At 35.0% G+C, this 14,166-nt stretch overlaps 1 protein-coding gene across 1 annotated transcript in view; it reads right to left on the reverse strand.

Annotated features, from left to right (window-relative positions):
- Positions 1-14,166, reverse strand: part of LOC106879044 (multiple PDZ domain protein) — an 862,020-nt gene that overhangs the window by 460,925 nt on the left and 386,929 nt on the right. Inside the window, exon 7 of the mRNA XM_089340722.1 lies at positions 1,300-1,671. Within this exon, the coding sequence (XP_089196848.1) occupies positions 1,300-1,671 (372 nt within the window). The remainder of the gene's footprint in view (positions 1-1,299; positions 1,672-14,166) is intronic.

Raw genomic sequence — 14,166 nt, forward strand, 5'->3', positions numbered from 1 at the left:
TGGTAGGTCAACTGATGCCAAATACAATTGTTCCCAACCTTTTCACTAACCCTAATCCCTTTTATTTAAATAATATTTTCCCCACTGATTCCAGTCTTTTGAAAAGTATGTCCCCTCTGTAAACCAGTTTTATTAACACTCTTTTTCCTAGTTTTATTTCTTAAAAGATATATGTAAGTGAATAATAATTATATGCAAATACACTCTGTAAAGTTGTTGTTATTAAGAAGAGCATTCAGGCATAGAAACCATGCCAAAGCAGACACTGGAACTTAGTGCAGCCATCAGGCTAAACAGTTCATGTCAAACTGTGCATCCCATACCAGCATGGAAAAGGGGATACTAAATGCTGATGATGATATGTGCATGTGTGTGTTTGTGGATTATACACATGTAGTAGATTTCTTGCTTCCATATTTTTCAACCCTCATCATATATATATATGTGTGTGTGTATGTATATATATATATATATATATATATATATATATATATACCATTGCCAACACGGCCACTACTACTACTACAACCAACAAAAAATGCCCCCACATGGACTATTGACACCAGTAAGGAACAATTATGAACTCTTCATTTAATTTCATTTTTTTAAATATGTATTTTTGATAAGGTTCGTTTTTACAAGAACCAAAACATGTTAAAAATATCTGACTAAATTTTAAATTAAAATTCATTTTTTATATATTTGCGTTTTCAAACTTCTTTTTTATAAATATATACCCACTCGTATGGCACCTACACTTTTTTATCAATATTATATATATATATATATATATATATATATATGCATACATATATAATGTAACATTTATTTAAACAAAAACTGACAGTTTATTCAAGTTTGCCAAGTGCCTCATGACTAAGCCCAACTGCCACTTTTCCATATAATAAACACATCTTTCCACTCTGCACCTAGTACTGAGTTCTATAACAGATAGTATTTGCACCCTGTATAATATACTCCAGGATGTATTTCACAATTATTTCATTCTAAGGTTTGTGTGTGTGCAAAGAACAAACGTACAAGTCAGTGAGGGAGCCTCTATACAGTCACATGATCTGTTGGAAATATAAGCCAGATTTCCCTCAAATCACATGCTACTAACTTAAAAAAAGAAAAGACATATTCAATAAATAAATTATGTCCAAAAACATGTATGTTGGAATGGTCATGGTTGGCACACACTTTGAGTGTAGATTTCCTTGCCAGGGACTGATCATGGGCTAAAGAATACCATCTGAGAAAAAAAGAAAAAAAAAAGAAAAGCGACAAAAGAATTACCTCATGTACTTGAACAGTTTCAAGAAACCCTTGAAGATCGGAGTCGTTTTCCTGGGTCATCTCCATTTGGGATTCAGCAATCAACCTCTCCTGAATTTGGTGTTGGTTCTTCATTATTTTCGTCATGTCGAGGTCTTCAGCCGAAGAGAGGGCTGTATTTATTTGTTGTAAACGCTCATCTAGCTGCACAGTAGCAATGATGGGAGCAGAGGGGTTGATCTGCAGTGTTGGTTCATTGATGGCCCGTGCAACTATCAGCCGGACATTACTGCCAGACTGGCGAAGCACAGATGCCACCTGCTCTGAACTCATACCGCGCACATTGAAATCTCCTATTTGTAATATGTGGTCCCCACTGCGTAACCGGGTGTCCTAAAATATTTTAAATATATATGTATTAGATTTTACAATACATATCAAATATATACATATACATACATATATATATACATAGTGATCAAAAAAGAGAGCACGCATAAAGAGACACTTCTATACATATATGGCCATAAATAAATACATAGATTCACACATATTATTCTCAAATTTTTGTACATGAACATGCATTAATATGACAAATTAAAGAGGGAGCATTTATGTGGTCACTTCACCTGCTAGAAACAGCAGTTAAACCTCCTTTACAATCAAAGTAAAAAGATAGAGATCATATTGGATCATGTAGTGTTACATGTCCCTAAAAACACAGAATGGCTTGCCTTTGATCACAGGTCTGATTGATTAAGGTTTAGCATACAAGCCAACAAGAGAATCTCTACAATGTCATTCAATCTGCTGAAAAAAGCAGCCAAATCTCTCTCCAATGACACTCACCATCTTTTAAAAGAAAAAGGATACATTACAGACCAACATACATTATGAGCAGAAACCAATATTTTATTGCCACAGCTAGTAGGCCTCTTTCCAAATGTGGGGTTAGCCCAGGGCTAAACAACAGAACTGGCTCATCTCATGCTACCTCTGCTCAGTCAATTCTAGTGAGAGCTAGCAAGAAGAAGGGCATCTGACCATCTCTTTTCCTCTGCTAGCCCCTTGATAATATTTTCATATTTGATTCCCAATTCTAATCATTTTTATAATATTTTACATCTAATTATTTTTTTGTATAATAGTGCTCATTTGCTTAGTAAATATTGCTTTCATTATTTTATCACAGTCCTAATCTCTCTTTTTTAAACAAACATCAAGGCAGTCCAACTACGGAGGGGGAAGCAGTTTGTCAAGTTTTATCTTCCCCTCAAAGCAACATAGAGATTTCAATTCAGAAGCCCACTTGTAAGCTTTGCAGTGTATGTGTGTGTGTGTGTGAGTGAGAGAGAGAGAGAGAGAGAGAAGGGGGAGGGAGAACATTGCAAACAATGAATGAAATAAACATGAAATGAAAAATTTGTATAAATAAAAGGGCTTAACTACAAATGTACACACCCAATTTTGTTGCCTCATAACATCCTGAGAAATGGATACTTTTTAACAAAATTTTCTATAAATACCGCTTAGATGTTGTGGCTTCAGATTATATGGGAAAGAATTTTCCCAAGGGGATGAAGAGAGGAGTTTTGAAAAATTCACAAGATCTGGGTGTTTTCCCTCATAAGTTTCAGGAGAACGGGTATCATTCAATGAAAGTTTATACAAATACCTTTCATACAGCATAGATTACAATTATAAAGAAATTTGTGGGATAAATTTTTTCTGAGGAGGTGGGGAGAAGAGCTTTTGCTCAAACAGAGTTTCTGATCAGGAAGACCAAATAAGTTAGAACTACTCCATTTTGATGGGGGTTTCCACCCACTACGTTTTTTAAACCACAGCCTTTGAAATGATGAAGTGGGGATAGGGGGCATCTTTGTATGGGGAAAAAAGTTTGGAAAAAATTTTTTTACAACCTCTGCCCCCTCATCATCCCACTCTGGACCTATTTTGGCCAATTTTTTTGCACTTCAAAACATGGGAGGAGCTTTTATGATAGAAAAATAAAAAAAGACTTAATATTCTCAGAGGTAGAAGTGAGTGATTTAAGGGAGATTTGGCTGTTGCTTCTAGTACATCTCAAGACAACCCTCCTCGTTTCTTTATCACTCTCGCATGTATTGATGTTTTTCAATATTTTACTCCCCAAAAATACATTTATATGCTATAAAAACTAAAATTTTCAAAATTATGAATATTTTGCAATCCCACTCACTGCCCCGATTGTTTCTGTTTATAATTTAAAATACTGGAGAGCCTGAGAAGGTCATTGCTGGCATTTATCCACAGTGATTTAAAAAAGGAGTTAATTAAACAATAATTCATTAGCATACTTTTCTGTTAGAAAATGTTTTTTCTTACACACACACACACACACAGCTTCACTTGATTGAGGTACAAGTACAAGTTCAGATTATAATTTTGTTGTTGCTCACATTCCACCAATGGACCACGCATATATTACTTTGGCATCATCATTCCATAGAATGTGTTTAATAGGAGAAAAATATTGAAAAAACATCAATACATGTGAGTATGGAAACAGAGGGCAGCTTGAGTTTGCTAGAAACAGCAGCCAAACCACCCCTGAATTGTTTATCTTTTGCTTTGAAAATATTTACAATTATTATTATTTTTTTTTTACCAAAAAGGCTCTTCCCTTGGTTTTTAAGTTAAAAAAAAAAATGGCCAAAATTGGCCCAGGTAGTTATTATTATAAGGCTTATAGCATTCCAAGCAGCCATAACAACAAAATCACTTCTTAATTTCTTTTATGAAAATTATATGGGTATATTAAAAAATTTTCATTCAATAAATAATGTTTTCATATTATGTATACAGAATAAACTGCGGGTTTTGCAAATAGTGAATTAAAATTTGAAATGTAAACATTGACATAAAGAGTGAGAGATTTGCAATTGAAAACAGATAACTCTGTAGTGAATGTAATGAATATTTAAATTTGTGAAAAATTGGAGTTCAAAAATTCAATAAACTTCTGCAATTGAAATTATCAGAAATTTCTTGGAACATGAATTTATTAAAAAACTCTCAGACGGTTAAGCCTTTAATAACTGCTTTCTTTTGGTAACTTTTAATTACATAATCAATAAGCAGCTTTCTCCATTATTATATAAATATATATATATATGTATGTGTATATATATATATATATATATATATATATATATATATATATATATATATATATATATATATATATATATATATATATATATGTATATATATATATATGTATACTGGGTCATCCCATAAATAATGCAGTTTTTTTTCAATTGCATGAACTAAAAGTCAGAGGGGAACAGGATCAACTTGCTATAAAAGCAGGTAGTAATTTTACTTTGTACTTATTCTTAGTTCAAGTTTTGAAGAGTGCAGCTCGATTTTAACAGAATTTATATTTTTGTGTTCATATGTAGGATTCTTTTATTTTTATTTCTTTTGTTGATTCTGTTCCTTTAAATCTCAACTCCTATATGTATTACTTTTTTTTCATCGTGATGCAAATAAAATTAACTAAGTATCCACTATATTTCTTCTCCATTTTCTTTTATTAACTTTACACATTATCGGACAGTTTATCCATATATATTGTGGAACTTTCTTTCAATATATTTGATAACACCAGTTGATATTTGGATTTTTTAAAAGAAAATCTCTTAGGAGGAAATTACATCCACAATATTTGTGCGTGTGGGTGTGTGTATGTATGTATATATATATGTATATATATATATATATATATATATATATATATATATATATATATATATATATATATATATATATATATATATATATATATATATATATATATATATATATATAAAAATATATATATAAAATCATCTTTGTTTTAACATCCACCTTTCCATGCTTGTATGCATCAGACAGAATTTAATAGGATTGAACTATCATCCACCAGCTAAACTACTAAATTTCACACTTAATGCTTATGTGCACTATTCCATTGTCTCATGGATTCAATAATGTGTTCAGTTCCAAATTCCAGGAATGTTACTAAATATGACAGTGGAATGAAGAAGACCAGAGGATATGTATAATGCCTGAAACATTGTGATAATAACAACCAAGATAAAGGGGACACTAGTCTAAAATACATCAAAGTATAATAATTTGTTCTTCATCTTTCTGGGATTGATAAAATGACGATCAGTTAAGAAAAGGGATCGATCTGATCTTCTAGACCTTCTCTCTAAAGATTTGTGACCTTGTGCCCAATGCTGGAATTTAATATATTCTGCCAAGCTTTACAGCAGCTTAATAAAATGGATTGAACATTACATTTTGCTCTAACTGGAAAATACAAAGTGCATTATTTTAAGAAAAAGGGCAGCCAATTACAAAAGGTAATTGCTGTATTAAGAACTTTTTACATAGTTGATTAACTTGCTCAATGTAGCAGTAACACCTCTATCAATGAACATCCTGTAAGTCATTAAAATGAAAATCTTAAGTTGTTAAGATATTTCGCCTACAATAAAGATGTGTGAGCCACTGCTGGAAGCTGATCAAGCAATTATGTTTAACTGAAACGAAAACGGTGACAAAATGCCAAGAGAGAAAATGCCAAGGAAATTAATCAGTGTCTTAATAGAATGGAAACATGTAGCAAAAACCATAACTGCATTTGCTTTCTGCTTTTCTGATGGGAGAAAGAGTGAGAGAGAAGTGGGGTGAGACAGAGTAAAACAAAGCAAGGTGCCACATAAATATATACAAGATGTTGGTCTTTTAAATTTTTTCAACTACCACCTTGCCATAATCCCTCAGTAGAACAGGACAGAGTTTCACAAAATCAACAATGTGGTGGTGGTGGCAGTGGAGGCCAATTTTCTAATCAAAACAAGGAAAATATGTTTCTATTCAACACTGAAATTGCAGACACAGTTGCTTGACCACAACTCCTGACAAGGGTGTCACTCCACCCATCATCTGTTCCTATGTAACAGGAGGTAGGAACTGAACTCAGAAATACTGTTGATCCTCTGCTTTGAAGTAGTACTTTATCTCTAAAGTCTAAAAGGTTAAAAGGTGAAGCTATCATTGAGAGAAACAGATACTACAAAACATTTAACAAAAGTTCCAATGTATCTGCCAATTTGCTGTCCCTTCTCTGAAGTAATTTCATACAAATATCTGAATTTGCCAAAACATTAGAAATGTGTGTGTGAATTTACACCTTTTCCCAGTTTACCCGTGTCATGCCTTCCCCACCATCCTTTATATCACTCTATCACTCATCCCTCTCCTAACTACTGCATTATTCTGCTGTTGTAATTAAATACTTTCTACTATAGGTACAAGATCTGAAATTTGTGGGAAAGGGTAGTCACATTAACCCCAGTGCTGATCTGGTACTTAGCTTATTGACTCCCAAGAGGATGAACAGCAAAGTTGACCTCAGCAAGATTTGAACTCAAAACATAAAGCTGGGAGAAATACAATTAAGCATTTTGTCTGGTGTGCTAACAATTCTGACAGCAGGACCACATGTATTGATCATCCTTTTCTGTGCGACCAGTTATCCCTCCCATGACCCAGAACCACTTCCTTTGACAGCCATCCTTCATTCTTAACATTATCCGCCTACTCTCAATCACATTTTCTATTGATCACCCTTCCTATGTTTCCATTTATCTCTCACTCTTCTTAAATCATTTCTTATTGACTCCCCCTTAATATATTCCTGACCACTTATCACTATATGTCTAACTCTCCTCAGACACTCTTATAACATATCCACCTATCATCTCCTTCTTTCTCTCATCTTCTTTCTCTAAGGCAGCAAGCTAGCAGAATTGTTAGCACACCGGGCAAAATGCTTTGTGGCATTTTGTCCATCTTTACAGTCTGAGTTCAAATTCTGCCAAGGTCAACCTTACCTTTCATCCTTTCGGGATTGATAAATTAAGTGCCAGTCAAGTACTGGGGCCAATGCGATCAACTATCCCCCTCCTCTAAAATTTCAGACCTTGTGCCTAAAGTACAAAGGATTATTATCACCTTCTCCCACCTATCTTCCCTCCAATTCATCACCATCTCCGACACCTGAACCACTCTCTCTACACACGCTTGCAACCCCTACCTATCCACTCTTCCAGATCTTCTATCCCCACTCTCTTACGTTAATCTTCTTGTACTTTGAAGACACACTCTCACACCTTGTCACGACCTTCTTATTTCTCTGTATCTAACTTGATTATTCCCACCTACCCTTACATAAAGCAAGGTAGCCATGTATCTCTTTTACAACAAGAAACCTGTTCCTACCCTTTATTTCATACTTTAACCTCTCAATACCTAGCATAAAGCTAACTTCTTCTCTACTACACTCCCTCTCAGTTGAGAGGCTCTTTACTTTTGTGAGTTACATGGTGACCTCACTAATACTGATGACATGGAAAAAAAAAAGGACCCAATACCTTCTATAAAGGGGTTGGCATTAGGAAGGGCATCCAAGTGCAGAAAACATGTCAGAATAGACACTGGAGTATGATACAATCCAATCAATACTGTTGAACCATCCAACTCATGCCTGCATGTATGACAGACATTAAATGATGATAATGATGATTAGGTGAAAACAGGTACAAAAAAAGGAGATATTTGCAAAATATATACATCATCACGTATGCTATACATCCTACATATACTACATATATACATCTATGTTATTATATGCTATATATGCTAGTACTTGTATAATGATATTTTATAGCATGCTTAAACACACTTGAAATAATGTTATAAAAATGAGAAGACTCACATTATAACATACTTTAAAGCTCACACAATACCTATGTGTGTGTACAAATGTATGCATAAGAAGTTTAATGTGAGTGCGTGAGTGTGTGTGTGCATGTGTGTACATATATAATATTTGTTTTTATGCCAAGGTTACATATACAAACATTTAAACATTAAACTCAATACTCTTCAGTAGAATACATGTTTATTAAACTTTTACAAGGAAAAAGTTGATTACTGACTTTGAAGTTTAGGTTTGCTTACCCTTGTATATAAAATCTTTAAAATACATTTTTAACAAATTAAATATCCTCAAATGTACAATCAAAAACTTAAAATTCTATGTGTGTGTATGTACACAGACACACAAGGACATTCTATAATAGTACACTATTACGAGAGATGTATACACATGCACACATAAATATAAACAGAATTTTTTTGACGTTTTTTTAAATTTGGAAAATATTAAATGCCAATAAATCATATTTCCAGAAACAATCACCTCACAAAAAAGTAATAAATAAATAGAGTGGAAGTAAACCAAAAATAAAGAATTTTAAATCAAAATTCATAAAATATCTTCACATTGTTTTGGTAATTTATGTGTGTCACAGGAAGGGGATTAAATATTCATTTCAAGACATCACTTCAATATAAAATGAAAAGGTCATGTTTAAATTTCATTAAAGAGGCCAGAGAGCTCTCTCTCTCTCTCTCTCTCTCTCTCTCTCTCTCTCTCTCTCTCTCTCTCACCAATCAGTAATAACATTTTAATTTCTTAAATCATGTATTTTAACACCTCAGTGATTATTGTTTCTTGTTTCCCTGGCAGAATTGTTAGAGCATCAGACAAAATGCATTGCAATATATCTTCCCTCTCTTTTATGCTATGAGTTCAAGTCTTACCAAAGTCAACTTTATTTTATCAACCTCAGAAGAAGGAAAAGCAAAGTACCACTCAATACTCTCAACTAACACTCTCACCACAAAATTGCTGGCCATGTGCTTAAATCAGAAACCATAATTATTATTATTATTATTATTATTATTATTATTATTATTATTATTGGTGCTGGCAGAATCATAACATATTGGAAAAAATCCTTAGTAGCATTTCTTTTGGCTTTTTCACAGTCTGAGGCCAAATTCTGCTGCAGTCGACTTTGCTTTTCATCCTTTTGCAGTTGATAAAATATGTAGCAATCAAAAACTGGGGTTCATGTAATCAGCTTCCCTTTCCATTCAAAATTGCTGGGCTTATGCCAAAATTTGATGATGACGGCATCGTTGTCATCATCATCATCACCATTATTATTATTATTATTATTATTATTATTATTATTATTATTATCATTATTATTATTATTATTATTATTATCATTATTATTATTATTATTATTATTATTATTATCTACATATTATGAGCTGAAGAAGTTATCAAATTTAAAATGTAATAAGATTCATCTTATGACACAAAAAGTGGTTGGAAAAATATTCAGCGTAGTCCTCCTCATCATCATCATGATTATTAATATTATTATTATAATTAAGGTTTTTCATCAGCTATATATGTATGCATATGTGAATCACATAAATACTTTTAACTATATATCTTATACCTATATATAATGTCTATCAAGCCGTGTACATTTGCATGTGTGTGAGAGTGTACACGCATATGTATAAATGTGCATACACATACACACTCACTTTCTCTCTCTCTCTCTCTCTCTCTCTCCCTTCCTCACACACCCATTCAATGTCTCTTCCTCTGTCTCTCTCTCTCTATCGCTCTGTCTGACTCTCTCACACATTCTTCATCTCTATTTTTCACAAGGAAGATTTAATGATCAGCCAAGTGTAAAATTATGAAATACACTTTAAAAGAAAAGAAGAGAAGAAACCAAACAAAAACAAACAAACAAACAAAACAAAAAAAAGTATAAAAAAACCTAACATTCAATCACTTCCCTCATACTGAAAAATATGTTGTTTTGAACTTAAAAGAAAATAATAAAATCTCATTTTTCTCAAATGGAAATTCTATTTTACAAAATAATGGACAACATCCTTTTCCGCCGTCTTCCTGCTGCCACTGCTATCACCACAACCACCACTATGTTTTGAAGAAAACTGATAATGTTGAAGGAAACTGTTCAACTTCAATGAATACTCATTAATCAGTTGCTAATAGAAAGAACAAGAAAAAAAAATACGATTAACATTCCCCCCTCCCCTCTTTCCTCTGTGTGTGTGTATCAGATTTCAAAAAATTTAATGATATAGATATTTTTATGTTAAATGCTAAATTTGTAGAACACATCATGTAATCTACTTTAATGCTTTTTAAATAATAACTTGAGGTTTTTCTTTCTTTTATTGCTTGCTTATTTATTTATCTATTTATGTCAGGTTTTCATTCATTTAGGGTTTTATTACATAAATATAAATACACACACACATCTATATTTGCACATATACATACCTATATATACATATATGTGAGGTTGTGTGGAGGAAAGAAGTTTGCTTCCCAGCCACATGGTTATAGGTTCAGTCCCACTGTGTGACACTTTGGGTAAATGTCTTCTTCCATTGCTTTGGGCCAACCAAAGCCTTGAGTGGATTTGATAGACAGAAACTCAAAGACAGCCATCATATCTCTGTATGTATGTGTGTGTATGAGGGTGCATGTGTCTTTGTATGTGTGTTTGTTCCACACTACCATTTGACAACTGGTGTTGGTGTATTTGCGTCCTCATAACAATGGTTTGGCAAAAGAGACTGATAAAATAAGTACCAGGCTTAAAAAAAAAAAAAAAGTACTAGGATTGATTCATTCAATTAAAATTTCTTCAAGGCAGTGCCCCAGCATGGCTGCCGACTAATGACTGAAACAAGTAAAAGACACATACACACACAATTACATACCTACACATATATTGTGGGGGGGGGCGTTAATTAATAATAATAATGATAATGATCCTTTCTACTAAAAGCACAAGGCCTGAAATTTGCGGGGAGAAGGCTAGTCAGTTAAATCAACCCCAGTACTGGTACTTATTTCATCAATCCCAAAAGAATGAAAGGCGAAGTCAATCTCGGTGGAATTTCAACATCACTGGTGCCAAGCTGTATCGGCCTTTGCCTTTCCCTTGGATAACATCAGTGGCATGGAGAGGCTGGTATGCATGAGTGACTGCTGGTCTTCCAGAAACAACATTGCCCAGACTTTTGCCTTGGAGGGTAACTTTCTAGGTGCACTCCCGTGGGCATTCATGACCAAAGGTTAGGGGGTGTCTTTACTTTACCTTTATTTATATATCAAGTCATAATCATCATTTAATATTTGGACTCCATGCTAACACAGGCTGGGCATTTTGATAGGATCTGGTGAACTACATGAGTGTGTTCAGTTTCAATATCAGCTCAGGCAAGTTTATATGGTTGGATGTCCAGCCTAATATCAACCACTTCACGGTGTGTACTGGGTGCTCTTTCCATGCTACTGCGACCAGCATGACTGCTATGTAATTTGCAAGACAGAAAGATAAATGACCTGTAGCAGCACTGTATTTTGTTATGTAACCATAATATACTACAAAGTATATCAAATGCTTTTGTAAGTCAATACTGTGTTCTACTGAGTTAGCAGTGCTATTATGTCACTTTCTCTAGAAATCATAGCCAGTACTGTGTGTTTAATATGTAAAATTAGTATATCTAAAAATGTTACACGGCTGTATTTAGTGGCTCTTTAAGCAATGAGCTCATGGATGGTTAATGAGTTGGATGGGTACTGATGTAGGAGTGAAAACTGAAATATGGTATATACACTCATTACCCATTTTTCATCTTTAATTTCATTGTTGTTTATATTAGGCATCTCAGATACAAAGTCATCATCATCATCGTCATCGTCAAACATCTGTTTTCCTTGCTGGAGGGGGTTGGATGGTTTGACTGAGGTCTGGGGAGCCAGCGGCTGCACCAGGCACCAATCTGATCTGGCAATATTTCTACAGCTGGATGCCCTTTCTAATGCCAACCAGTCTGAGAGTGTAGTGGGTGCTTTCTATGTGCTACCGGCACAGGAGCCAGTCAGGCAGGCCTGGCATTGATCATGTTCGGATAGTGCTTTCTATATGCCACTGACACAGGGGCCAGTCAGCGGGTATTGGCATCAGCCACATTTGGTTGGTGCTTTTTATATGCCACCTGCACGAGAGCCAGTCAGGGGGCACTGGCCACAGCTACGATATTGGTATTACTTGACTCAAAAGGTTTTCTCAAGCATATCATATCGCATGACGCATCAAGGGTACACTTAACTGGCCCAGACATGCATGGCTGCAATCTCACTTTAGTTGCCAAGTCTTCTCAATCACAGCATATCTCCAAAGGTCTCGGTCTCCTATCATTGCCTCTATGAGGCCCAATGTTCGAAGGTCAGGTTTTCACTACCTCATCCCATGTCTTCCTGAGTCTACCTCTTCCACAGGTTCCTTCCACACTTAGGGAGTGGCACTTCCTTATGTAGCTGTCCTCATCCATACATAATACATGACCATACCAGCACAGTCATTTCTCTTACACACCACATTTGATGCTTCTTATGCCCAACTTTTCTCTCAGGGTGGTTACACTCTGTTGCGTATGCACACTGACATTACACATCCAGCGGATCATACTAGCTTCATTTCTTTCAAGCCTACACATGTCCTCAGCAGTCATGGCCCATGTTTCATTACTGTGTAGCATGGCAGTTCGCACACATGCATCATACAGTCTGCCTTTCATCCTGAGCGAGAGGCCTTTAGTTGCCAGCAGAGGTAGGAGCTCCCTGAACTTTGCCCAGGCTATTCTTATTCTAGCTGCTACATTCTCAGAGCAACCACCCCCACTACAAACTTGGTCACCTAAGTAGCAGAAGCTATTAGCTACTTCTAGTTTCTCTCCCTGGCATGTGATCGAATCTGTTTTCTGTACATCTTCAGTGTTTATTCACCCAGTGCATCTGCCACACCAAAAAACTATCTTCCTGGTTAGCCTTCCTTTGATATTGCTGCGACTTTTATGTGTCTGTAGCTTATACTGGGTACATCATATAGAGTTTCTACCCATGCCTTTTCTATTGAACAGGGCCATCTACCTGAAGGGGATTGTGGTTTGACAGCCTTCCTACTTACTAAGACTTTGCTTCTTGCTAGGTTGACCCTAAGACCCTTTGATTCTAGACCTTGCTTCCACACCCTAAACTTCATCTCTAGTTCTGGCAGTGATTCAGCTATTAGGGCTAGGTCGTCAGCATAGAGGAGCTCCCAGGGACAGCCTGTCTTGAATTCCTCTGTTATTGCCTGGAGGACTATAATTAATAAGAGGGGGCTGAGGACTAATCCTTGGTGGACCCCTACTTCAACTCAGAATTCTTCATTGTACTTGTTGATACCTCTATAGTTATTTGTATTTAAAGCATCACCTTTATCCTTGTAGCAGTTGACTATGGTGCTGCTACACCAGTCATTGGGTATGACTCCTTTGTGAACCACCTGATTTACAATGTGTGTGACAAGACCATAACCCACAATGCCTGATATTTTAAGCTTCTCAGTGAGTGCTGGCTATAATTTCTATAGAAAATCTATAGAGATAACCTAAGCAAAACAGAAAGAGTAAGAAAAAACAGCCCCACTGTGTTTAAGTGTGGGGAGTATGTATAAAATGCACATACAACATACATACCCACACACTTGTTTTTACATATATTTCAAATGCCTGTACTATTATTACAATATATAGTTAGTTCTATATAGACACATCATGACCAAAAGGTTAAGTTTGCTTTACAATCATGAGGTCCGAGGTTCAATCCTAATCTGTGGCATTTTGAGAGCAAAACTGAATTGATGGAAATTGTGTGGAAGCCTGTCAGACGGATTGTGCTTCTGATTCAAAGGCTCAGCTGTATCACACTGATTCTCTCTGGCAATTATATTATCAGTACACATATTTGTAGAATACTCAGCCATTTCAATAATTCAAAGAATATGTAGCAGAGTTGCTTGAATTGAATACTCATGTAGTCTC

Source organism: Octopus bimaculoides, chromosome 23 (genome assembly GCF_046866305.1).
Source record: "Octopus bimaculoides isolate indiv1 chromosome 23, ASM4686630v1, whole genome shotgun sequence".
NCBI lineage: Eukaryota > Metazoa > Mollusca > Cephalopoda > Octopoda > Octopodidae > Octopus > Octopus bimaculoides.